At 42.7% G+C, this 27,658-nt stretch overlaps 1 protein-coding gene across 1 annotated transcript; it reads right to left on the reverse strand.

The window, feature by feature from the left end:
- Positions 1-593: 593 nt before the first annotated feature.
- Positions 594-27,658, reverse strand: Scoc (short coiled-coil protein). Its single transcript, XM_051194712.1, has 5 exons — positions 27,480-27,658; positions 6,870-7,090; positions 4,158-4,229; positions 3,618-3,701; positions 594-2,120 (listed from the first exon to the last, which is right to left on the reverse strand). Exons 1-5 carry the CDS (start codon positions 27,656-27,658, stop codon positions 1,978-1,980), a joined length of 699 nt encoding a protein of 232 aa, XP_051050669.1. The 3' UTR covers positions 594-1,977.

The following is a 27,658-nucleotide window of genomic DNA, read 5'->3' on the forward strand; positions in this document are numbered from 1 at the left end:
CAATGTGTTCTCTTCGAGGGAAAGTAGTTCCAGATACTTCGGAGTAAAAGATCAAGCTGTGGCTGGAGCTCTTATTAGTGACAGTCCTTCACCTCCTTCCACGGGGATAAGCTGTAGGCACATGTGGCTTCCCAGGCAAGAAATCACATTTACCAGTCATCTTAGGCTTTGGATGTAAAGAGGCCTGGGCCATTTCAAGGCAGAGCCCATAACACCTAGACTCTGCACTCCCATTCGCTTCCCTGCAGACAGAATAGTGTAACTGGTGATGCAGAAACCATGGCTGAAAATGACAGAGCAAACTATGCATTAGAGCCCACTAGCCTGGGGACAATAGAGGGTGAGGAGCCTGATCCACACACACACACACACACACACACACACAGTCCCTTCCCTGGACTCTAACCAGATGAGTAAGCTCCTGCAACATTATGTTAATAAAAGGTTCCTACAGTAGCAGTCTTGGATGCTTAAATAAGATACACTACACACTGTGAAGCTGCAAACCCTGGATACCTAAACTGAACATTTACTTAGCAACTGTATCAAAACACACACACACACACACACACACACACACACACACACACATCTTCTGAAATAGCTTTTTATTAAACAGCAAAGCAGAACTCAAACACAATTTTAAATATTTGTAACACAGTCACAAACGGGTTGCAAAATATCTGCCATGTGAGGATTACATGTCCATGTAGCTAATGTCACTAATACATTAGATGATCCCACATGTCAACACAGCCCAACCTAAGAGTCATCAGCTGCATTAGTGGACCATTCCTATTGTAACATTTTAATATTATTTTTGATATCAACTCCTTTATCAAATGGAAGCTACAAACCAAACAATTTTAAAATTGTTAAAAGAAATGACTAAAATTCTGCAAACAAAGTAGTTTTATTTACAGAAATTCTGGGAAAACAACTGAGATAAAATACTAAGGTTAACAATTATCACATATACAAAGCTCTCTTATATTCATGATTCATAAACTAATATACTCTCAATTAACTTTGCAAAAGTTTATCTCCTGGGTACAAACCTTGAGACCAAGCTCTTAACTGGTCCCTCTGACATGTTACTTAACCTGCTTATATCAGACTTAGTCCGATTTCATACTGTCCTAAAAGTGCAGCTCTGGGCCAGAGGTAACACATCTGGAGGAAAAACATTTGGAGTTGTTTACTTCTGTTATCCAGTTTCCCTCCCTATTTCTATCTTTCTTCAAGATTTTCTATTTCTCCATACATGTGACCAGCACTTTTCAACACCAAATGGGCTATTTTGTGTAAAAGGGAGTTTTTAGCTTCTCAATGTGACAATTTACATTTCAAAGAATACCCTTGGTTTTTGATAGCTTCAATTTATCTTCAATTGATTAAAGAGAAACCATCGATCCTATCTTATTACAAATATCACAAACGGCAAGCCTTAGCTAAGAAAGTATCTTGTTTTGGTTAAGTGTCAACATTTACAGTTCAGGTTACTCTGGTAAGTGACAACTACTGAAGTTACTGTCAGGGAGATGGGGAGGAAGAGGAAGGTGGAGGAGAGGCACACGATGGTGGACAAGGTACAGAAGCTATGCATTCAGTACATGGTTTTGGTCACTTTTCACACATGGTTATTCTCTTGTATAGTTTACTAGTTAGGCATATGATAAAAGACAGTGCTAAACCTATAGATATATAAGCAAACTGGCAAAACATTCATCTTCAAGTTTCATAAATATCTGTCATTCTAATTATAAAGTCTCTACATTTGCAGATTTTCATAGACTAATGTAATACATATAACATTAATGCGGGTATGTTTCCTGTTAAGCAGTTAATATTACCTAGATCTGACATACTCTTTATAAAATACTCAAGGAAGCAAAGGATACTGTAACTTTTGGATCATATCCAAGCTTTAAGGAAAAAAAAAGCAGCAACCCCATAGAAGAGAGGGGGGTGAGCCCTTTACTTCCTTTTGCTTTTTGTATCAGTTGTCTGAAAAACACTAGAAGCAGACATGAGGTTTTCTATATATTGTCCAAGAACTTGATTTTCCGATTTTAACTTCAGATTTTCTTCCTTAACTGCATCTACTCTTGCAGAAAGATCTACATAAAAAACAAAAAATGCAATTATCAATAAAAACATGCAATGATTCCATATTATACAATGCAAGATTCACTCAAAAGATTCAAAAGGTTGAGACCAGGCTGAGGGTGTGGCCCAGTGGTGCAGCCCTTGCCTACAAGTGAGAAACCCTGGATTTGACACTGAGCACTACCAATAAATAAATATCACAATTTGCAAATTTTCTGTTTTTTCAGTTCAGATTACTGGAGGGGTGGTGGTGGTAAAGGATTAAGTAAAGATGGTGAATGTTGACAGAGTTTCCCATGGGACTCAGTCTATAAAGCGTTTATGTTAACTCTTACAATGGTTAGAAAACATTGTATTTATAAAGGGTCCATGTCCTATCACATGAAACTACAATGTCTTTACACAAATATTTAAGATCTGCATCTTAACACAACTGGATTCTTACGCTGGATATGAGATCCAAGCGGTGGTTAAGCATTACTTAAAAATTCAAAAGACGCAGGTCCTCACGAACAAGTAAAAAATTATCTCCATTCACACATTTAAAAATCTCTAATGATCAACAGGAACAGACACAATTCTAGAAGCAATAACGAACAAGGTTATATGTGGGAACATATGCATTCGGTAACACAGGCACCCAGGTATCAGAAATAAACATTAAGCATGTCAATATACAATATGTCACACTTTTTCTGGAGAAAAAAGCACAGTGACTAAGGGTCATAAAAGCAGATGAGAAGTGCTTTTTTAGAGTTAACTATTTTGCTAAGGGTAATTTGACACAAGGCCTGAAGGAACTGAGGAAATGAGCCACAGACATGTAACTAAAGCAGGAGAGTTAAATCAGAGGGAACCACCAGGTAACCTGAGGTAGAGTTGACAGTTACTGTCAATGAGAAGCTATTGCACACTTTGTGCAATAAAAGCAATATTTAATAACAAAAGCAATATTTAATAACACTGAACATCAGAAGCCATGTCAGTGGTAGTAAAATTGTATGGAAGGAAGTCAGAAAACAAAAAATAAATCTGTGATCAGTTGGAATCTCTGGAGGTCATGTTTCTTTTCATTTTAACAGAGCTTTCCTGAAACATGCTCAATAACACCCTACCAGAGTAAAAGAGCTCCCATGCTAAGCCAGCATCCTGTGAACACCTTAAAGAGGATGCTCTGAGTGACCCATCTGAGGCTTATTTGTCCTTTAGACCACCAGCCAGAAAGAGAAACCGACTGGGTTCAGCAACATGGCTCACTGGGTAAGGGCACCTGCAACCCAAACCTGATGACCTGAGTTCAGTTCCAAGGTCCCTGTGAAGGAAAGACATTCCCACACATCAGCTTCTGGCTTCCACAGAGTGCCCCAGCACAAACACCACCCACACTTACAAAAACAGTGACTTTTTTTCTTTTTTACAAAGTAACAACAAAACGAAACAAAAAAACCCACCAAGTATTGACATGGACTTTGAAGTTAACTGTATGTCATTCACCAAATTTACTCTACCTTCAAGCGTGTGTTGGAGTTCCAACACCTGATTAATGAGTCGAGTCTTTTCTTCCAACTCCACCTGATTTTCAGCATCAACTGCTGTAAGAAAGTGTTAACATTTATTAATAAACACTATGCCAGTTTTGACATGCAGCACTTAAAATTCTGCAGAACATTTTATAACCACTGTCTTAATAATTCTGTGTACAGAACCTATACCTTGGGGTAGATGGGGCTGAGCATGCCATACAGTTACAGAATGGAAGTCACCTTGGCAACTTTCTACAGCAAATGGGAAAATGAGAATCAAGACCTAAACCTTCTCCGTGTAGCTTTGGCTGTCCTGAAACTCACCGTGTAGACCAGGATGGCCTAGAACTTGGAGATCCATCTGCCTCTGCCTCTGCCTCTTGAGTGCTGGGATTAAAGACATGCACACCACTGCCCAGCTAACCTACACCTTCTAAAGACTGTTTCTCTGCTCTTTCCATTGCTTAATAAAGCAAAAGCATACAGAAAGGCATAAGCATGCACAAAAAAGATTAAAGACTTTACCATCCATGTCAGCATTCATCATCTTGGGTAACAGACTTTCAGCTCTTGGATGCACACCCTTTGATGAATAGTCTGCAACAAGAAAAACAGTTAAATGTAAGCTTGTTTTTCAGGCCTTGTTGCATAGAAGTGCTCATGGGTAGATAAGCAACACTGCAAATCCTTTTATTAAGGACAATTAAAAAGGAGAAAAGATACACACATAAAAAAAAAATCTTTCAGAGACAGAATGCCCAGTGTACAAATGGAAAAGCAGACTCTCTGAAGCTCTCAGTATGAAAGCTACTGAGTATCCTTACATGACACTACTCCAGAACAGGAAAACCGAGCATGCTACTGAGCAGCATGGAGAGCCTGCTTTCTCATGCTTTCCATCATGGTTTTCAAAGATTGTCTGCATTTCAGAGAAAGTGAATTACTAGATTTTTTTTTCAAAATTCTTTTTTAAAAGTTATTCAAGCTGTTATATAGTATTTGAAGACTAAGAAGTCACATGGTGGTGGTGCAGGCCTTTAATCCCGGCACTGGGGAAGCAGAAGCAGGCAGGTCTCTGTGAGTTTGAGGCCAGCCTAGTCTACAAAACAGGTTCCAGGACAGGCTTCAAAGATACACAGAGAAAACCTGTCTCAAACAAACAAATAAAAATTCTCATCAACCAAACAAATTTATGACAATGTAAGAAAACTACACTGCATGGTAATTCTTGAAAACATATCCCTCTCCATTTAAACATGTTCAAGTTTTAAAATGGCATAAAGCTATTTTGTGTGTCTGTCTGTCTGTTTGCATTTTCATGTGCATGTGGGGGCCACAAGTCAACTCTGGTGTTCCCCTCAGTTCCTCTCCACCTTATTTTCTTTCGACAAAGCCTCTGGTTGAACCTGGAACTCACTGAGTCCATCAGTGTGGTTTTAGAGCAAGCTCCAGAAGTCCAATCCACCTCCCAAGCACTGTGCTTGGGAATACATGCACAGTGTCAAGCCTGTGAATTGTAGGGTCACTGAAGGCAGCACATGTATATGCACACGCACCCCTTACACAGTTAGTTTCTGACTTACCAGCTGCCCTAGCTCTGAGATTCTCCATGTCAGAGTTTTTAAAAACTTTTCTTTGAAAAGCACAGGAAATGTCAGTGCCTATGTGCACCTAGCTGGTTAGTGATTAGTCTGTAACCTTCTATACTTTAAATCCAGGAGTGGAAAGAATAGAGAGAATAAGGCTTAGGGGATATGGCAAACAGTAGGCAGGATTGACTTAAACAACCACTGCATGTTCACACTGCACCTTCTAAGACCTTTTCTCAGGAAGATATTTAGCACAGTGGATTAGACACAGATCTAATCACTACTTATACCTTCACTTTGTATCACAAGCTCCAGAACTCTGGTCAGGTTTAAAAGTCTCAGCCACAGTATTTTCATCCATGAAATAGAGCTAATAACTGTGCATTTCGTGGTTCTGAGTATTTAATTAATTCAAATGTGTTTGTATACTTAGTAAGCATGCAAGAGATGTTCACTGTTACCCTCCCATTTCTATGTTCTTGTTTGGACCACAGAAGAAACTTTAGAAAATCCAGGTAGCCAAGATACCTCAGGGCCAGTGCTGAGAATGGTCTAATCCACATCACTAGAATCTAATCCACAGTCATGTCCAGTCTGTATTCCCCTGCCATTCCACCTCACCTCCAAACACAACCACGGGAATATTCTGCTTTTGCAATTGATGTTTTTCATCTGCTGTCTACTTACCAATGAGCTAGTGTTGCACTAAATTAACAAGCTAAACACTTCACATATATAGTTTTATCAAAACAGAAGGAAACTGTAATTCACAGATGTGGATACTAAGCCTTATAAAGGTCAGGGGCCTTGCCTCCCATTTCACAGCCAAGACATAATTAAGGTCCTGATTCTTTGGCATTTCCAAAAACTAAGCAACTAAAGATAAATGTCATTTGCTTCAAGCTGCATCCACTCGATTTGTTTCTATCTGTCCATGTTCTGCTTTGACATATTTTGGGTCTCAAATTCTATGGAAATCGAGGGACCATACGGTCAATAAGGATCTCAAGTTTAAGTTAGATCTCCAGCGAGCTAGCTGTATCCAGTTTATCACTGGAGCATACAGGCACCAGGATTCCTAAGCACAGCTTTGGGCCTCAGAAACAGGTAACGGTTTGGGAACATCTGTCCTTACAGCTATTACACCATCAGAGTCTGGCAGTATATAACAGAAAGCGTGGCTTTTCGGGAACGTGTGCCTTCTCCTTCCCAAACCTTATTCCCCAATATCTGTTCCACAGGATGCTCGAGAACAGCTGACAAAGACACAAACCCAGGCGCAAGCAAGGATGTCCCACCCCAGTCAGGCTTGGGCCACCACGCCTGTAATCCAATCCTAGCATTCGGGAGGCTGAGGCAGGAGGATTGCTGCGAGCTGAAAGGTAGCTCGGGCTGCAGTGCATCCTCTCCCGCCACCTGGGTCCCATTACTGCCCCACAGGGTGCAGGTCGGCACCGCCAGGCTCTTCGCACTGGTCCCGCTGCGTGCAGCCAGAAAGGTGGCTGCGCAGGGCTCGGCGGGGCATCGGGCCTCGCGGCCCCGCGATCCAGTGCCCAGACCGCTGCCCCGGTCCCCGCCCCGATCCGCCCCGCCTGCAGGACCCCGGCGGTCCCGAGACCCCGGCCCATGCCACCCTGGGCCGCCTCACCTTGCGTCTGAGGCACCGGGAGGGGGCGGAATGGGTAAGTCGCCTCAGGCCGCGGCTCTCGGACCAACTGACAGCTGCAGCTCCGCCCTTCCCGCCCACGGAGCGTGCGCTGAGCGAGGAGGCGGGCTCCCACCAATCCTAATGCGACATCGCACGCCTGCGCGTTGGCTGCTGGCCGCTCCAACCCCGCCCCTGGCGGAGCACCGGGGTTCACCTTCGCCCTAACAAAAGGGCATTGACGCCCAATCAGGATTGTTGGGTGTGTCCTGGAAAAGCAATGACCAATCACAACGTAGAAGAGATGCTGCTCCAAAAAAAGCGGACCTGGCTGAGCAGCTTTTGTCTCGCCCCGAGCCTGGAAAGTGATTTTGAGCCGTTCTAGGTGATAGAATATACTGGAGATTGATACAAACAGACTCGGGACGAAAGATATTCGTTCACATTCAAAACAGAGTGAGCAGAACAATACAGTCTGCCGTCCCTCGATTCTAAAAGCACATTTTTCTTTTTTTAATTTCTAAAATCAGAAAACGCATAAAACATGTACCATTAATGGATGATTCTCTTCGTACCCCTGAATCCTGAACGATTTTTAAGCTCACAGTTCGCCCGATCAGTTTGTGATGCCTTAGGTCATCATCGCCTGATCTCATTCGATCTCACAGAAAACCTGAGACTTAAAAGCGTGTTTTTTATTCAGGGACAAATAGACTACATACCTGACTCGGTTGCCTTGTGGTCTTCTCATTCTAACCTAAACTTTGAAACAAAGTATCTTGCAGTTAGCTGACATTGACAAAACCTGAGTATTGAGGCAAGCTTACATATACTTCTGTCCGGTTCTCCTCACCTCCTCCTTATTCCTTTTCTACCTTTCCCCCCTTACCCTGCCTCCCTCGCCCACCCACCCGTGTGTGTGTGTGTGTGTGTGTGTGTGTGTGTGTGTGTGTGTGTGTGTGTGTGTGTGTGTGCGCGCAGCTGATTGATTGTGGATACTCTTAAGTGCTGAACCATTTCTACAACTCCCAGGTTCTTGTGAGCTGTTGGGTTCAGCTGTGGTGTTGTGACCCAAACTCATGTTCTCTACAAGAGGTATGTTGCATTGGTGTGAAGATGTCAGGTTCCCTGGAACTGGAGTTACAGACAATTGTGAGTTGCCATGTGGGTGCTTGGAATTGAACCTAAGTCCTCTGGAAGAGCAGCCAATGCTCTTAACCGCTGAGCCATCTCTCCAGCCCAGTTCTTAACCATCTCTTCAGACCCCAAAAATGGTCTCTTGCCAGAAATGAATCATCAATAAATTTAAAATACTTACATAATTAAACTTATACAAATTATTTTCTCTACCCACCAGAAAATTAAATTTGAAATCAGTAAGGCAAAGATGTTTTGAAATTCTTAAATAATTGGAAATCAAACTACTTCAAACAAACTATAAATCACATGGACAGTCATGAGAAAATATTTTAATTAAGAGAAAACATTTAATGTGAACAACCAACATATTTTAATTGTAAACATCAAAATTTGTGAATTCAACTGGAGGAGTGCTTAGGAACTTTTTTACTATTATAGGCTTATCTGGGAAGTTAAGAAAGATTTCAAGTCAATAAACTAAGTATTCTCTTTAAGAAATTAGGAAAAGAAGAACACATTTTGAGAACAAGCAGATAAAAGGAAATAATCTAAAGTCAAACCTCTTGTTGCAGATTTGCTGGCATACAACTAAGTTTGCAGCATCCAGGAGATGGAGGAAGAGGCTGGTGAGTTGAAGAAGCTCAGTATGGGCTGCATAGATCCTGTTTCAGGATCCCCTATCAGACTCCTATGAGAAAACCATAACATCAACAGGGGAAAATATGGGACAGAAAGATGGCATCTTAGTTACTTCCATCACTATGACAAAACACCATGACCAAAGCAATTTATAGAAGGAAGAGTTTATCTGGAGCTTACAGATCCTGAAGGGTAGGAGTCCATCCCCAACATGGTGGGGAGCATGGTGGCAGGCAGGTATAGCACTAGAGAAGGCTGAGCAGCTAATGCACTGAGGACAGCAAGAGGCTTTTGGAAAGCCCACTCCAAGTGACAAAACTCTGACAAGTACACAGCTCCTAATTCTCTAAACCAGTCCACCAACTGTATGGAGACCATTCTCATTCAAAGACTCTCTCCTCTCTCTCTCTCTCTCTCTCTCTCTCTCTCTCTCTCTCTCTCTCTGTGTGTGTGTGTGTGTGTGTGTGTGTGTGTGTGTCCTGATGCTGAACTTACTTGTGTGAATGCCTCACATAAGCTAAACATGTCCTCTACCACTGAATTGCAAAGGTAGTTATTTTAAATAATGGTAAATTTAGAGACTTATCAGGTCATACTTCAAAAACATGCACTCCAAAAAATTGGAAAACTTTAAGGAGATGGACAATTTTCTACACAAGTACTACATACCAAAATTAAATCAAGAACAGATAAACAACTTAAATACACCTCCAAACTCTAAGGAATTAGAAACAGTTATCAATAGGCTCCCAACCAAAAAAAAATGAAAAAGAGAAGATAAGAAGAAGAAGGAGAAGAAGAAGAAGAAGAAGAAGAAGAAGAAGAAGAAGAAGAAGAAGAAGAAGAAGAAGCCACCACTGCTGCCGCCACCCAGGCCCAGATGTATTCAGTGAAGAATTCTATAAGAAATTTAAAGAAGAGCTAAAACCAAGACTCCTCAAATTATTCCACACAATAAAAACAGAAGGAATATTGCCAAACTCTTTTTACAAGGCTACAATTACACTGATACCCAAACCACACAAAGACACCACTAAGAAAGAGAATCACGGACCAATTTCCTCATGAACATAAATGCAAAAATATACAATACTGGCAAACCAAATTTAAGAACACACCAGAATAATAATCCACATCACAAAGTCAGTTTCATTCCAGAGAGGGATGGTTCAACATACAAAAATCTGTCAATGTAATCCACCATATAAACAAATTGAAAGAAAACAAAACACACGATCATCTCACTAGATGCTGATAAAGCCTTCAACAAAATTCAACACCCCTTCATGATAAAGGTCTTGGAGAGAGCAGGGAAACAGGACCATACTAAACATAATAAAGGCAATATACAGTAACCCAACAGCCAACATCAAACTAACTAGAGAGAGACTCAAAGCAATACCACTGAAATCAGGAACAGGACAAGGCTTTCCACTCTCTCCATCCCTAGTCAACATAGTACTTGAAGTTCTAGCTATAGCGACAAGACAAAAAAAGGAGATCAAAGGAATAGATATTGGAAAAGAAGTCAAACTGTCACTATTTGCTTGCTGATGATATGATAGTGACCCGAAAAACTCTCCCAGAGAACTCCTACAACTGATAAACACCTTCAATAATGTAGCAGGATACAAGATTAACTAAAAAAAAATCAGTAGACCTCCTATATACAGACGACAAATAGGCTAAGAAGGAAATCAGAGAAACATCACCCTTTACAATAGCCACAAATAAAATAAAATATCTTGGGGTAACTCTAACCAAACAAATGAAACACCTATATGACAAGATCTTCAAGTCTTTAAAGAAATTAAAGAAGATACCAGAAAATGGGAAGATCTCCCATGCTCTTGGATAAGAAGGATCAGCATAGTAAAAATGGCAATCCTACCGAAAGTAATCTACAGATTCAATGCAATTCCCACCAAAATCCCAGCACAACTCTTCACAGATCTTGAAAGAGCAATGTTCAATTGCATCTAGAAAACCAAAAAAAAAAAAAAAAAAAAAAAAAAAAAAAAAAACAACCCAGGACAGCCAAAACAATCCTGTACAATAAAGGATCATCTGGGGGCATCACCATCCCTGGCTTCAAGCTCTACTATAGAGCTATAGTCTCAGAAACAGCTTGGTATTGGCATAAAAACAGACAGGTGGACCAATGGAATCTAAATGAAGATCCTGATATCAACCCACACACTTATAAACGCCTGATTTTTGACAAAGATGCTAAAAATATAAAATGGAAAAAGAAAATATACTCAACAAATGGTGTTGATATAACTGGCTGTCAACATGTAGAAGAATGCAAATAGATCCATATCTATCACCATGCACAAAACTCAAGTCCAATTGGATCAAAGACCTCAGTATAAGTCCATCCACACTGAACCTCACAGAAGAGAAAGTGGGAAATATATTTGAACACATAGACACAGAAGACCAATTCCTAAATAGAACATCAGTAGCACAGACACTTAGATCAACAATTAATAAATGGGACCTCCTGAAGCTGAGAAGCTTCTGTAAAGCAAAGGACACAGTCAATAAGACAAAGGGCTCCCTACAGAATAAGAAAAGATCTTCATCAACCCCACATCTGACAGAGGGCTGATCTCCAAAATATAAAAAGAACTCAAGAAACTAGAAATCAAACAACCAAATAATCCAATTTAAAAATCGGTTACAGATCTAAATAGAGAATTTTCAACACAACAATCTCAAATGGCAAAAAGACACTTAAGGAAATGCTCAACATCCTTAGTCATCAGGGAAATGCAAATCAAAACCACTCTGAGATTCCATCTTACACTGATCAGAATGGCTAAAATAAAAAACACCAATGACAGCTAATGCTAGAGAGGATGTGGAGAAAGGGGAACACTCCTCCATTGCTGGAAGGAGTACAAACTTGTACAGCTACTATGGAAATCAGTATGGCAATTTCTCAGGAAATTAGGGATCAACCTACCTCAAGACCCTGCAATACCACTGTTGGGCATATACCCAAGGGAGACACATTCACACCACAAGGACTATGCTCATAACAACATTATTTGTAACAGCCAGCCAGATCTTGGAAACAGCCTAGATGTCCATTAACTGAAGAATGGATAAAGAAAATGCAGTATATTTACACAATGGAGTACTATTTAGTGGTAAGAAACAATGACATCTTAAAATTCAAAGGCAAATGGACAGAGCTAGAATAAACCAACCTAAGTAACCCAAAACCAGAAAGACAAATATAGTATTACTCACTCATAAGTGGATACCAGACATAAAGCAAAAGGTACCCAGCTTACAATCCATAACCCCAGAGAAGCTTGAACCCTCTTCCAGAAACAGATGAAAGCAAATGCAGAAATCCACAACTAACCAATGGACCAAGCTCCCGGAGTACAATTTAAGTGAGGAAGGAGTGATAATATGAACAAAGGAGTCAAGACCATGATAGGAAAACCCACAGAATCAGCTGACCTGAGCTAATGAGAGACCACTGACTCAGGTCTGACAAATGGGGAACCTGCATAAGACCAAACTAGACTCCCTTAATATAGGTGACAATGGTGTGAATGGAACAAAAAGAGGTCACTGGCAGTAGGTCCAAGACCTAACACTAATGCACAAACTGACTTAGTGAAGCCCATTCTCTTTAAAGATATACCTTGCCTAAACACAGGGGTGTGGGGGTGGGAGGTGCCTTGTTCCTGCATCAACTAGACAATGGGACAGACTTAGTAGACTTCCTAGAGGAGACCTTACCCTCTCTCGGGAGCAGATGGGAGGAGAGGAGGGGGGACTGAAGGGTTTGGGAGGGAAGAAGGGAGGGGGAACTGGGATTGTAATGTAAAAAAAAATTAATTTAAAAATGATCAAAAAACAAAAGAATGGTAAAGTTTAAACTCAAGGAATATTTATCCAGAAGGAAAGAGGAGAATATTGCAAATCACCAACATCAAGAATGGAAGACAGGGCCTCACTGTCTGTCCTATAGACGTTAGAGGTTATACAGAGGCTATGGCAGCCTTAGCACCAGGTGCAGAACTTAGGAAGCTGACAGTTCTTTGTGAGAAAACACAATACAAAAGCTCACATTAACAGATGACATCTAGAGCATCTATCTCTATTTTAAACTGTTCCCATAGTTAAGGAAAGTATATACAAGATCCAGGAGGATCTGTGGTAACATTTTCCAAATATTTTAGTAAAACTCAATTCTCTACAAACTTTTTCAGGAAACACAATAGGAGAGGCCATGATCCAACTAATCTATAAGGCCAGCCTTCCTCTAAGAACTGCTGTGGAAGACACAAAGCTGAGCAGACACAAAAGGCCTTGACAAATGATCTGGAAGTCCTGCGGGTAGATAGTCAGAACCTCTGGGATTCCTGCCAGGGCATGCTGTGGTGATATATTATTTATGATTTATTAAAGCTTGCCTGAGGATTCAGAAAGCAAAGTCAGCCACAAGCCATAGAAGCCAGGCACACACCTTTAATCCCAGCAGCCATAAACTAGGAGGTGGTGGTACACAACTTTAATCATAGGATTGAAGATTAAGAGGTAGATGGATCTCTGTGAGTTCTAGGCCACCGAGATGTACACAAGATTGATCCAATCCTAAAGAGAAACAGCCACACAAAGATGATCTCAGCACCTGGGATCACGAGCCTTTAATCCTAGCATTAGGGAGGTATAGAAGACAGGAGCAAGGTCTCAGTATCAGGCATTCATTCTCCAGCCACATTGAGGATAGGAAGACATTCAGTCTCAGGATTCTCTAGCAGTGGTGAAGAGAAGCAACAATATCGGCCTCCAGCCTGAGGTAGCAGTAAGAACTAGTGACCAGCTACTACTTTGCTTCTCTGACCTTCAGCTTGAAGCTTGAACCCCAATATCAGTCTCTGGGTTCTTTATTTATTGTGGTACAAAGTAGAAACTTGTGAAGGAACAGAGGGAATACCCAATATTACTTCAATGCTTACTTTTAAGCCAAACCAATAAGTCAATAATAGTGCTGCTATAAAGAAGGTCGCACAGTTAACTGAAACAGGACAGGTTTGGGAAGAAGCCCACACATTGACTCATATGGCTAACTGATTTTTCACTGTGGTACCATTGAGAGTAGTTTATCTTCAACAGCAGTGTTTGAATAACTAGATATGAACATGGGGAATAAACCTGAACTCTGACTTCACAACATACACAAAGTGTTAATACAAAATGAACATTGTCTAAAATGGAAGGTTAGACAGAACAATCTTTATCAGTTTTGAATTGGCAAATACTTTTAAAATCATAAAATGCTATAGAAATTAACTTGACAAAAACTAAAATATTTGCTCTTTGGAAAAAATAGAAAAAATACCAATTGGAAAATGAAAATGAAAGCTCACAGTGTTGAAAATATTTGCAGTATATCATGTAACGTACAGCTTGAGTTTGCAATAGAAGAAGCCAAAGTTGAAGCTGTTAACAGGATCTGATCATGTGCTTTATGAAGAAGAAATGATTCAGAATCAAACAGACAAGTTCCGAGCTCATGTCATCAGGGGCTAAAGAGTTGGCTGAGCAGTTAGGAGCACTGGCCACTCTTGCAGAAGGTTCACAACTGCCTGTGACACCTGTGATTCCAGCTCCAGGGGATCCAACACTAGCTTCTGTCCTCCATGGACATTTCATGCAGGCAGTACCCATACACACATACAAGAAAAATGCTCATATACAAAAATAATTAATCTTTTGTTTTTAAATCACTCTGACCTGCCAGGCTGATGCACTCTCAAGATGCACTCAAAAACATGCCTTCGGTTAATTAGAGGGATCCTAACTATGCTGGATGCTTTAAAGTGAAATATGCTAAAGGGAAACATTTTGGTACTTTTAAATGGAGCCTGGTGTGTTCCCTGATACTTTAAACTCATGCGTTCCCAAACCCTGCTTCATCTTGTTTCTCGATAAGAACTCACATTTTCTCTTTTGCTAATTCTTTGTCCCTTGCAAGGTTACTGAACTCTCTGGAGAATGAGCACTGTCTTGAACTTCGTGACTGAAGACTGTGTCCTGCTTACTGAAAGTTGATTTCTAAACTAGACCTAATAGCATTTCTGGAATAGAGTACTATACTTAGCATGAGCCATATTGCCATTTGGTAAATTAAGTTAGTTATGTGTACTTTTCTCAAGTTTGGCTAATTTATGAGTCATTTTCTTTCTTTTTTTCTGGACATGTATAGAGGTTGCCACTGTGTTTTTTAGAGAGCTTCTCAAAGAATTAAAGATCTCAAGATCTTTAATGGCATTAAACTCTGTACCTTAGTGGGGGGGGGAAAGAAAATAATATACAGTTATGTTGACTTTTCCTCACGTGTTTTCTAACCAGATTTTATTTTATTTACCTTTATCTGTATAACAAACACAACATGTTTTGTTATAGCATAAAATATAAAAATAACATAATCACTCCTTCATTTGCAGATATGCCTGCTTAGGACAAAGCCAAATTCATTAATTACTTCAATGGTTAATATATTATTACAATAATGTCAATGTTGAATTCAAATAGATGATTTGGAAAAACCTTGATTAGCATAGCAACAAAGCTGCTGCGGTATTGTGTGTCTGTGATCCCACAGAGGGAGGCACAGGCAAGAAGATGGCTCCAAGTTTGAGGCCAGCCTGGGCTACATAATAAGTTCCAGTCCAGCCTGGAAGCCTGAGCATATTTCCTCCTCAGAAAGTTATCTTCCACAATTCAGAATTTCATGACCCTGTAATTCTCACAATTACATGTGCGCACAAACATACAAATAATTTCAGGAGGGTAGCACATTCCATTGAGTCTTATAGAAATAATCTGGCTTTAAAGTCAAGATTAATCATTTGAGTATAGTAGCATTAAGTAAATTCTGGGTTTTCTGTTTTGTTTTGTCAGTGGCCCACACCTTTAACTCCAGCACTCGGGAGGCAGAGGCATGTAGATCTCTGAGTTTGTGGCCAGCCTGGTCTACATAATGAGTTCCAAGACAAGTCAGGACTATACAGAAAAACTGTGTCTCTAAAAAAGAGAGAGAGAGGAAATTCTGTTTTTACTAAGCATAAACTGTAGCCAGGCAGTGGTGGAATATGCCTTTAATCCCAGCATTAGGGAGGCAAAAACAGCTGAATCTCTGAGTTTGAGGCCAACCTGGTCTGTGGAGCCAGCTCCCGGAAGGTTAGGGCTACACAGAGAAAATCAAACAAAAAGTAGGAAGTGATGCTTTGAAGAGCACAGAGAAGCCAGAGTTCCAGTTTTATAACAGAATGGCCTCCAGTGTAGCAAGCTCTAAAACACTACCTTGTTAAAGGGTCTTCTTCAGATTGCCCTAACTCTGGTAGTTGTCTGTCTCCCAGTAACCCTTTAAGATAAAGGGATCAGTCTAGGTTCCTTTTCTGTCAGGATCTGGGATCTTCAAGCACTTGCAAGCCGATGTATAACTTGTTTTACAGATGTTGACAGATGGTGAGATGCCTGGGTCAGAATCTCAGCCTCTACCACTCACACCTCACTCCTGCATGAACTTCATTCAGTGTTGTCCCGCCCTGCCCTGAGTCCCAGAGTGTGGGGAGGCTGCAGTAACCTACATATGCAGCATGTTGTGATAAAGGGGCAGAATGTGGAGACTGAAAATCTATTGCTTCTATGGAAAGTGAAGCAAGTTTTTCCTGGACCAGGACCAGAATTATGCAAGCACGGACTGGTGTGCTGAAATCACACTCCATCAAATCCAGGAAAGGGGTTCACACTCTTGGCACGCCCACAAAAAATACAGCCCCCCCCCCAGGGTCCATGGCAACGTCTCTCTCAGGAACTTCCTACCTGTGTTGTCTTCAGTTCTGGGGCAAATTCCTGTCCCCACCCCCTTCATTATATAACATCTCTAGGGAAATGTCACAGGAAGCCTGGGAGTTTTTTCTGATCAAAAGAGAAGAAAACTCCACAACTGCAGGCTGATGAGCCTCTGAAGGAGTTGGGACACTTGAAGGATGTCTACGGCATCAATGGGGTGTTTTGCAGCTTACTCCAGACCTTTTGTTTTACCATTTAACCTAACTTCTCCACAGTTCCCAGTAAGAGCAAGGGCTGGGGAGAGAGCTCAGGTGATCATTTACTGTGCTAGTATGAGGACCTGAGTTCAATTCCTGAGACCCAGGTGAAAAAAATCCAGATATGGTTGTTGGTGAATGCTTTTATAATTCCCTTGTTGGGGAAGTAAAGATGACCAAAACTCCAGGGTTTGTAGGTCAGTCTAACTGAACTGGTGAGTCCCAGGCCAGTGAAAGACCCTGTCCCAAAAGTACAAGGTAGGGTAAGAATCCTAAGGAAGGACTCCCAAGGTTGACCTGTGGCCTCTGCAAGCACATGTGCAACACACACACACACACACACACACACACACACACACACACACACACACGGTGGGGGAAATAATTGGCTAAATTGGTATTTTCTAAGATAATTGCATTTGTCACAGGGAAGCAGGGCCAAAGCCCCCTTGGCTTGTCCTGGGAAGGCAAAGCATTCTGAAAAGCCTTGCCACTAGGGGACTGAGCTGGTTAAAAGCCAGTGGCAACTAATTTCAGTGGTTTAAGGGACCTTAGGCTATGAGAAAATACAACTATTGAGGTTATACACAGAGCCAGGTATGTTTCTGATTCCATCCCAACCACAGTCACTTTCCTTGTGATGGCATGAAGTAGATTACAAAAAAAGTAGCTCTCATTGGGAAGAAATTTAACACAAGTTCCCAAAGCACACTGGAGCTCTGCCTCTTGCATTCACAGATGTCCCTTCAGAGGACATCTTCGTGGATCTTTTCCATCCAGACAATTTTGTGCCAAAAAAAAATATTAATAGATATATCCTAACAGACCTCATAGACCACCGTCAGGTCAGCATTTTAACATTTCATGTAAATGTCTTTGTGGTTCTCTTTTAGATTTGGTGTGAAAGGCCTGTGATGTCCCTTAGTACCATATTAGAGAATGACAGCCCCAGGCAGACACATGAGGTAACCCCAGAACCCGGGAGGCAGGAGCAAGGGAGGGAGCAGACTCAGGACCAGCCTGGGCTGCATCATGAGACCCTGGCTTACAAGAAGCTCACTGGCCTTTGCTGCACTGTGCGAGTTTGATTACAAAAACAGAATTCCGCTTTTGCCCCGTGAGTCTGCAGGACAATGAGAAAAACCAGCAGGAGGGAAAGGTTCTGGCTTGCATAAGTACCGATTGGAGCTGAGTAGAAATTCCGTGCATTTGACTTCTTGTATTCCTTGAGGATAGCAACTGTTTTTGACCATAAATGAAGCTCCAGCACCATGCCCAGATGTAATCTCTGGCTGGCTGTATAGTCCTCCCTGGGATCTCCACTTTTCTGTGTTGAGAGAAGCAGATGTGTTTGCCATGAAAGGACAGCCCTGGGTTACCATCGTGTCTTCACCTCGGCGTTCAAACTTCTTTCTACCAATATCTCATTGCTTCTCATCACATCTGGCAGAGGCAGAGCTCCCGCGGAAGTGGCTCTAGTGTGACGGTTCTCCACACATCACAGAGCACTCTTGGAAGGGCACCTAGAGCGACAACCAGCAGCACTTCCTCATGCTAGTCTCTAACAACCGCAAAAAGATAACCAGATAACCTCGATGAAAGGAAGATCCCTATGATCTCCGCATAGGTGCTCCACTGCGCCCAATTTAGAGAAGGCCACTTGTTTGTCTTCTCGAGATGGTACACTAGTGACCTCTAGTGGTGAAATTTATTCAAAATCAGGTTTTTATGCTGAAAAACAATGATTTTGTCGTTTCTCATAGCATATTTTAGCTGAAGAATTGTCAAAAAGATTTGTGGGGTTTGGGTTTCTTCTTCTCCTTCTTCTTCTTCTTCTTCTTCTTCTTCTTCTTCTTCTTCTTCTTCTTCTTCTTCTCCTTCTTCCTTCTTCTTCTTTGTTTCTGTTATCTGTCCTGTGTAAAGGAGGTCAGAGGAATAAAGTTCCTGACCCTCTCTTCAGGATTGAGACTGAAGACTGAAGCCCTTCAGAGTCTAACCATTCTTCCACTGTGGCTAACACTTGCCAGCTACTGTAAGATGCTTGCTGGAGAGAATGACCTTATTTCTAGGTCTGCTCTAAGCAAGCCTATTGCCACTGTCCTTTCCTGGTGGCACTATTGTATGTGTGAGTGGAGCACAAATCTGTTTCTCTAATTCACAGATCCTCTGGTAGATAAACTAACACGTCTGGACTGAGCCACGAGGAGTGTGCATGCCAGTGGCCATGCACCCACGGCCCAACATCTTGAGCCTGCACATGATATCACACTACCTGAGACTTCAGATGGAGGCTGTTTTAAGAGGCTGAGTGCATTCTGAATTTGGAAGGGTAGAAACAGCCTTTTCAGCATGTTTAGAGGACCAACTAACTAAATAGGAGAGTAAATTCTCTGGCATCCTCTCAAGCATTGTCAGCTTTGAATCTGAACAGGCTTGGATTTATTCCTCCCATGGACTCACTGTGGGGAAGACTCATAACAAAGAAGAAACAGGACTTCCCAGAAACCATTGTCCTGAAGAGGCCATGTTTAGGGCTCTGAATGACAGCCCCAGATCAACAACCAGGCAACATCAGCATCCATTGCTGGCTGTATATACGCCATCATGAATGCCCATCCAGCTTCAGATAACAATAGCCAGGGCTGCAGCCACTGGCTGGAGAGAATTGTCCAGCTAAACAGCTCCCAGATCTCTGAATGCTACCTGCAGTGGTTTTGCTTTATAATAGTAAGGAACTCATACTCTTATACATAAAATAGTATGTTGCTACACAGAAATAATATTCAGAACAAAAAAAGTTCATTAACAAAACTTCCCTCGTTCTGTAAACATACCAGATGAAAATGCAGAATGATGTATGCCTCTCAAACACTAGCATAATCTGTTGATCCAATCATAGGTAATAGTAGCTTTTAATATAAGTGATCTGGCTGAATAGACAGACACTGTAAGTGAAATTAATTCACTGCCTCTCTTCCCTCTTAAGATGGACTCATCATTTTAGGAAAGCTGGCAGAGAGGACTCCTTGCAGTTTCTAATTGGGATTGTGTGATAGCCAGCACATCCTTTTTCAATCAGCTTTCACCAAACAAATCACAAAGACAGAAAACGATTCTTTGTCACCTCCAGGGGGTGCTGTGTAACCAGAACCCTCCTAGGTTCAACAAGAGAATTAAACCATTGCACACAGCTGATGCCACTGAGGGGCTTACTCCGCACTTGTGTCGGAGGGAGAGGGACTAGAAGACACTGGTGAAGAACCACGCCATGAAACTCTGTTGTCAGCTGGACAAAGGAACTACCATAAGGAACAGTTGAGTAACTTCCCAACAGTAGTTGTCACAGCTAGTGGAGCAGGATTTGTTTCCAAGGACCCCGACTTCAGCTCTTGTATTTATTGTTATTACTCAGTGATTCCCCCAGAAAGGCATAGCCCACAACCAAACGATGGGCAGTGGAAACATCTGCCTTGGAGTGATGTGACTAGCTAATGGGCTTAGTTGCCAGCACTTTAAAAAAATAAATTTAAAACTCTTCCTCAAAATTACTGCTCTGGGATCAGTCCAGTGTTTCTTTATTCCTAAGTCTAGGGACCATCAATACCTTAGGACGGTGGTTCTCAACCTGTGGGTCACAACAGATATCATGCATATCAAATGTTTACATTACAATCCACAACTAGAGAAATTACAGTTATGAAGTCGCTACTTCAGTAATTATTACAGTAATGTTATGGTTGGGGGTCACACAGAGGAACTGTATTAAGGGGGTATTAAAGGCCTGAAGCACTGGGAAGATTGAGGTCAGGAGTTGTACTCATTACTTTGCCTCTGCTATGGCCATATATCTGATAAGAAACAACTTATGGGAACAAGGGTTTATTTCAGTTCTCGATTCAAGGGGAAGCCCATCATGGTGAGGCAAGTGATGCAACTGGTCCCATTATACCCTCACCCTGGGCAGTTTTCCAGACACATACTGGCTGGGAAATTTGCTTTTTGTAAGATCAACAGTCACTAATTACTGGAGAGTCTCTCGGAGACAGCAGAATCATATCTGTGAAAGGGCTCAAGGCAAGAACAGAAATCCACCAGGAGGTGCTATTTAAGGGGGTTTGAAATAGCAGGGAATACAAGCCACTTAGAACTTCAAAAGAATATTACAGTGATAAGAAACATGGTTGAAAAAAATCTTGTAGTTTTTCTTTTAAACAAAGGAAGCTTTCTGAGTACCTAGCATGACCTTGATGGTGATGCTGGGCAGGAAGCTGCACTAAATGTTAACACAGAAGAGTGAATAGCTGCAGAGCCCTTTGTCTACCCTAGAGGCACTGAAGGTCCTCTGTAGGATAGGGAAAAGCATAAGATACTCCTAACTGCCTCCATAGCGCTCAAGATAAAAAGCAAAGGGAGCCATGCATGTGTTCATTCAGGCAGAAAGGGGAGTGGGAGGCTCTCTGAATCCCACTCTGCTGGCTGTCAAAAGACCCTTTGTGTCTCGGTTAAGGGTTCATAATGAATAATAGAATCTACGGTAGCAAAACACAATTTTCTCCACTGGGTAGTGAGTGGTGGTGCACACCTTTAATCCCAGCACTCCGGAGGCAGAGGCAGGCAGATCTCTGTGAGTTCAAGGCCAGCCTGGCCTACAAAGTGAGAACAACCAGGACTACACAGAGAAATCTTGTCTTTGTTAGGGTTTCTAATCTTGCAACAAAACATCATGGCCAAAAAAGCAAGTTGTGGAGGAAAGGTTTTATTTGTCTTACACTTCAGCATTGCTGGTCATCACTGAAGAAAATTAGGACAGGGATTTAAACAGGGTAGGATCCTGGAAGCAGGAGTTAATGCAGAGGCCATGGAGGGTGCTGCTTACTGGCTTGCTTCCCCTGGCTTGCTCAACCCACCATCTTATAGAACCCAGGACCAGCAGCCCAGGGATGGACCCACCCACAGTAGGCTGAGCCCTCCCCCATTGATTACTAATTGAGAAAATACCTACATCTGGATCTCACAGAGGCATTTTCTCAGCTGAGGCTCCTTCCTGGGTTAACTCTAGCTTGTGTCAAGTTGACACACAAAACCTGGCCCGTCCAAACCTCTCTTGAAAAGCCAAAAATAAATAAATAAATAACACTTTCTGAAGAAACTTTTAGCATCTCTCTCTCTTTCTGTGTGTGTGTGTGTGTCTGTCTGTCTGTCTTTCCCTCCCTCCCTCTGTCCCTCCACCCAAGACCCAGGAGCATGGTTAGTGGATATATTGAAGTAAATAAAACTATAATCTGTGGGGATCTCCCACAATTGTCAAAGAGTCTGAATAAACCAACATGAAAAGAAATCTAAGCTCTGCTTCTGTTTGTTGTTGGTTGTTGTTAATCTAGTGAAGAATAAAAGACCCTGTGCTGTGAGGGGACTGATGGGTGGTTTTGTCTTTTAAAGGAAAAGTCAAAATATTAATATTTATCTTTTGGTGACAAGATGAGGGAATGTTCTAGATTACTGAAAACATTTAGATGTTGTGTCTTAAGCCTGTTTATTAAGCTGGTGTGTGTGTGTGTGTGTGTGTGTGTGTGTGTAACTCATTTGTTTCAGTCACGAGAACTTTTCTGATTGAAGATGTTTCTGCAGAGAATGTAACAGCTCATAGTGATGCATCAGAGACCCAGATCAGGGTGCCCTCAGAGCTGCTGGCAGCCAGCTAACTCCTTAAATGCTTTGTGCTGTGTCTCTTAGACATGTTCTTTCCAGACTTGGGGAGGAATTCCTAATCCACTGTCCATATTATCTTCAGCTTGGAGGGACAAATGTCTCACTGTGGTGATGTCACCATCCATACAAAGAGGGACTCAGATGCCAGTTGAGCATGCTGAGACTCTCTGCCATGCTGGATGCGTGAATATACTCATTTGTCTCCAAGAGAGCATTTCCCCCATAGAACAGAAAGTCTTTCTGAAACCCTTAAGGATATCTGGGTAATCTCCATATATGTGTACACACATGTGTGCTCATATGAGTGTAAAGGTCAGAGGTCAATGTTAGACATTATGTTTTGAGGCAGGGTCTTACTATTCAGTAAGACTAGCTGGCCAGCAAGCCTCAAGGACCCCACTGTTTCTGCAGCTCTGGGGTTATGAGTCCATGCTGCCTTGTCTTATCTGGCTTTTTATTTTTATTTTTTATTTATTTTTTATTGAGGCAGAGTCTCACTGTGTAGCCCAGGAACACACTATGTAGACCAGACTGGCCTTAAACTCACTGAGATCCGCCTGTCTCCTGAGAACTGGAATTAAAGGCTCCAGTACCATGGGTATTTTACATAGCTGTATGAATCAGAACTCAGACTTTCATATTTGCATGGTGTATTAGTTATTTTCTGTTACTATGATAAAGCACTGAGAAAAAAACAACTCAAAAGGGGGTTTACTTGGCTTATACTTCTGTGTCACAGTCCTTTCCTGAGGGAAGTCAGGGCAGGAATTCAAGGAAGGAACTTGAAGCAGAAACCACAGAGGAAGGGGCTTTACTGACTTGTTCTCCATGGAGTGCACAGCTTGCTGACCCACCTAAGGGGAGCATCACCCACAGTGGTCTGGACCTCCCTCCCAAAGTGGTTTGGACCCTCCCTCACCAATCATTAGTCAAAAAAAAAAAATGCCCCTGCAGACATGCCCATAGCCCAATCTGATGGAGGCAGTTCCCCAATTAAGGGTCCCTCTTCTCCGGTGACTCTGGGTCAAGTTGACCAAAAACCTAACAACTACACATGCAGCAATCGCTTTACTCACTGAGCCATCTCCCCGGCTGAATGATCTTTTAAGTTACTGTTCAAGCCAAATTCACAATGTGATATAAACAGAGGCAACACACTGGAATTCCACTAATTCTGGCAGCATCCCACCCTGTCACACACTCGTGTGCATGTGCATGCACATGGATGACATTCTCCACACCCTTAAGTACTTGTTCAATAATATGTTCACTCCAGAGTTCTCCTCCTCATAGTTGACTCCCAGGATGCCCATTGTAACCCAGCAAAGCCATTTACAGCCACACAACAGACATGGGAGACATGTTGGCACAAATACTGTCCCCCTTTAGCACCAGGAAGAAGGGGGGGTCCCCGGGTGAGCAGGACTCCTGTTAGGGCTCGGGATCGTGCTAGGCCGGACAGCCACAAATCCATTTCCCTCTTTAGCTTGTATTATAATGGCAGAGGAGATGAAAAGGAACCCAGACCCCTTGGTGCCTTTTTCTTGGAACTTTAATGTCTGTTCTGCTTGACCAAGGAGACAGCAGGTGACCTGAAAGCTTTCAAAACGGGGCTATTTTGAACAGTCTTGAGGAGCTATAGCAGCTCTTTCTGCAGGGTGGCAGGAAGCGGCACGGAATAAAAAGCACCTAGCTATTGTGTCACTGTCTGAGAAGCACAGTGCAACCTGGCGCTGGGGGCTCATAGGCTGATGCTGGAAGCAGCTTTGAATATGATTCAAGAGAGGTTTCAGAAAGCAGGCCTAGGGGTAAAGGAAGGCAGAGAAAGTACACAGAGGATGGCGATGGGCAGAGGGAGAGGGCTGTGGGAAAGAACTGAGCTCCTGTGTGGAGAGCTCATGCCCCTTTCCTCGGTCCCTTCCCAAACCTCTTTATCAGGACCAGTCACAACCAGTCCAGACTTAGAGTACGATACAACGTCCATACCACACCAAGGTTACCCCGAGAGCTGGGGAACTTTGCTGAGAGCTCCTTGAAGTGGGAGCAGAGGAGCTGACATGCTGGGTGACATGCTAACTCAAGACACCTCCATGGGTTCCTCCATCGTCAAAGGGATTCTGAGGCATCTTCCCAGGGTCACTTTGCATCCGAAGAGCTGGCAATGTTCACCGACTGCTCAGAGCCTCAGAGTCAAACCCTGGCATGGCCTACTCCAGAGCACAGACCCTCCCAGCAGCGCCAGCCTGTGCCAGCTCTTCAGCTAAGCGGGTCCCATCCACTGATGAGATACTCAGTATTTCCTGAAAGCAGAGCCAAACTGATCCAAACGTAAGCATAGGAGAGAAGCTCAAAAAAAAAAAAAAAAAATTACAGAAATAATTTAGGATGGCTGTCTGCCTAACTTCTCAATCGAACACACAGGAGTGCATTCTGAATGTCGTGGCAGACACGTGTACCCGTTAAGTGCCAGGCACTGTACTACATGCCTGAGGGACAGACTCGTAAAGCCCGGTTGTCTTCTAGATGCCCACAGTCCTGTTGCATGGGATACACAGTACATCATAACAGTGGTTACTTTCCTTACTGTTCTGAGCAAACCATGGTAGAAAGAGCAGCAGGGACAGGAGGCAGCTGATCACGTGGCACCTGCTGTCAGGGAGCAGACAGGTGCTCAGCTCACTTTCTCCTTTTGACTCCAGTCTGGGACACCAGACTGTGGAATGCTGCCACCACGTGTAGATTTCCCACATCAGTTAACCCAATCTAGAAACTCCCTCAGGGATGCCTGGAGGGTTGTCTCACAGGTGGGTCAAGATCCTGGCAGGGCTGTCACAATGCTACTCAGCAATGCTAAGGTGCCTGCAAGGTCCTTACAGAGAAAAGAGGAAAACAGCCAGCTGGAGATCAAGGAGGTCTTTCTGGAGGAGGCACTGGAGGAGGCGGGAAGACAGAGGCAGGTGGTTTGTTTTAAGCAGTGAGAGGAACTACTAGAGACATGAAATAGGCGTTGTGTACAGGGAATACTAAGTATCCACTGAGCCCATATAAAGTGGCAGGAAATGACCCTGACGGGACAGATGGAGCCAGGAAATAGAAACTGAGAAACAACTCACTGTGCTGAACTTCAGCTGGCAGGGATGGCGGGGCAGACAGCTGAACTGGGGCAGACAGCCGAAAGTGTGTCTACGCAGAAGCGGGTGGCTGAGGACGTGCGGAGACCTCTGCCAGGATTAGTGTCAGAACTGAGAAAGGACCTGAGAGATGAGGACCAGTTAACAGCCAGGACTGTTGGCAGCCAAATTAATTAAGGGGACACACATTAATAATGAAACGGTGTTCAGCCTGAGAAGGGAAGGAGAGTCCTCCAACTGTGAGAACACGGTTGAGCTTGGGGGTCACCGTGTTGAGTGAAATAAGCCAGACACAAAAAGACAAATGCTACCCTCTCTTACTTGTAGAGGGAACCTAAAAACGTCAAGCTTACTGGAACAGAGAACAGAAATGGGAGTTAACGGAGACTGAAAGCCAGAAGGCTCGGGGAGATGCTGGTTAAAAGCTTAAAAAAAAAAATGTAAGTAATGGACAAATAAATTCAAGAAGTCTAGGGAAGACCATGCTGACTGTAGTCAATAGCAACATATTATATATTCCAAATTACTAAGAGGGTGGGTTTTAAGTGTTCTCATAATAAAAACACACTAAGGATCTGAAGTTTTTAACATGTTTATGTACTGTTTTATTTGTACATAATTAGAGTGTGGCTGAGTAGGCAAATAAAGAGAGAGGGTGTTTCAGAAAGCCTCCCTTCTTTCAGCCTGCTTCACAGCACACTTTAGAGTGTAGCCTGGCTCCGTCCAGGCTCTCCAAAGCAGCCCTCCCCCAACCGGGAACAGAGAACTTGGCCACCATCACTGTCATCCAGACTTCGGGAAGCCAAGAAATGGGCTTCCCCTCTGTTTCTGTTTCCTTAGCTACTTGCCCTAGCGCTGTGAAAGGCAGCAAGCAGGACCCAGTCAGTCCCATCCCTTCACCTTGTCCCTTTCCTCTCATAAGCAGGCTGGAAATACTCCTTGAATTCACGACCCCAGCACATTTACAGCTGCCCCCCCCCACGCAGTTCCCTTTCCCCTACCCCCTCCTCCCCCCACGCCGCAGGCCACTGGCAGTTCGTGTTAACTGGCTGGCTGGATGCACATATCAGAAAAAGACACATTCTGAATTTGAGTATTCAGGGAGAAAGTAGAGAAGTTTGGCTGCGTGAAAGACAATTGACATTAAGTGTTATGCTTCGCTCCCATGCAGTAACCGCCCTGGCTTAGCTGTGGTCCTGACTGTGCTACAGGGACTTTGAAAACCATCACACAAACACAAGGGCATAAGGGCGCGCACACGCACGCGCACACGCACACTGGCAATTCGAAGTTCAGTGACGTCTGTTTTCTCTGAGATGTTGGATGAGTGAAAGTTCTGGGTTCCCTTCTCCCATGTTAAATTCAGTAAATATCATCCTCGCTTAAAGATAAAAATTTCTGACACAGGTCTTAAAGCTAGCTGGAGCATATTCTAGGTAATTTTTCAGGAAAAAAAATACAAACTATTTGATAAAGTAGAGAAGAAATGAACAAAAAGATCAATACCATAGATTTATCAACAACTTTGAGGTCATGCTTCCTGAACTAGAAAATAAACACTTTATATTTTTATTTGTTGAATTAGTTTTTAAAAAGTCTATCTAATGTAACCATGGAAACTTTGGCTATCAATTTAAAAGGAAGAAGGAAAGGCGTTTGTAGCTATATTTTTTTCAAATCTTCTCCAACAAATATAAGTTTTGTCGTTATAATAAAGATAATAATAAAGATTCTATTTTCAACCACCTGGCAGTCACAGTACTGTCTGAGCATCCATCCACACCTTCCTTACCTATGTCTGCTAGAGAAATGCTGGTGAACATGCCATCTTCCTCCTCTGTGCTCAACCCGTCCATCTTGTTCACGAGCCGTGCCTGTGCTGAGTGGCGGTTGCCCTACGTGCTCACCTTGTTGAATCATTAATGAGCAGCCAGCAGGTGTTATCTGGCTCTCCACCCTTGTGAGCCTCTCTGTACCACTTGAGCTTTGTATTCTCAGCCAGAGACCGGACCCAAGTTAAAGAGTTACAGCCCTTCACCCGATGCTGACAGGCGCTGCTGCTGTAGCCTGGTTCCAATGGCGCCAT

Source organism: Phodopus roborovskii, unplaced genomic scaffold (assembly GCF_943737965.1).
Source record: "Phodopus roborovskii unplaced genomic scaffold, PHOROB, whole genome shotgun sequence".
In the NCBI taxonomy this organism is placed as follows: Eukaryota; Metazoa; Chordata; class Mammalia; order Rodentia; family Cricetidae; genus Phodopus; species Phodopus roborovskii.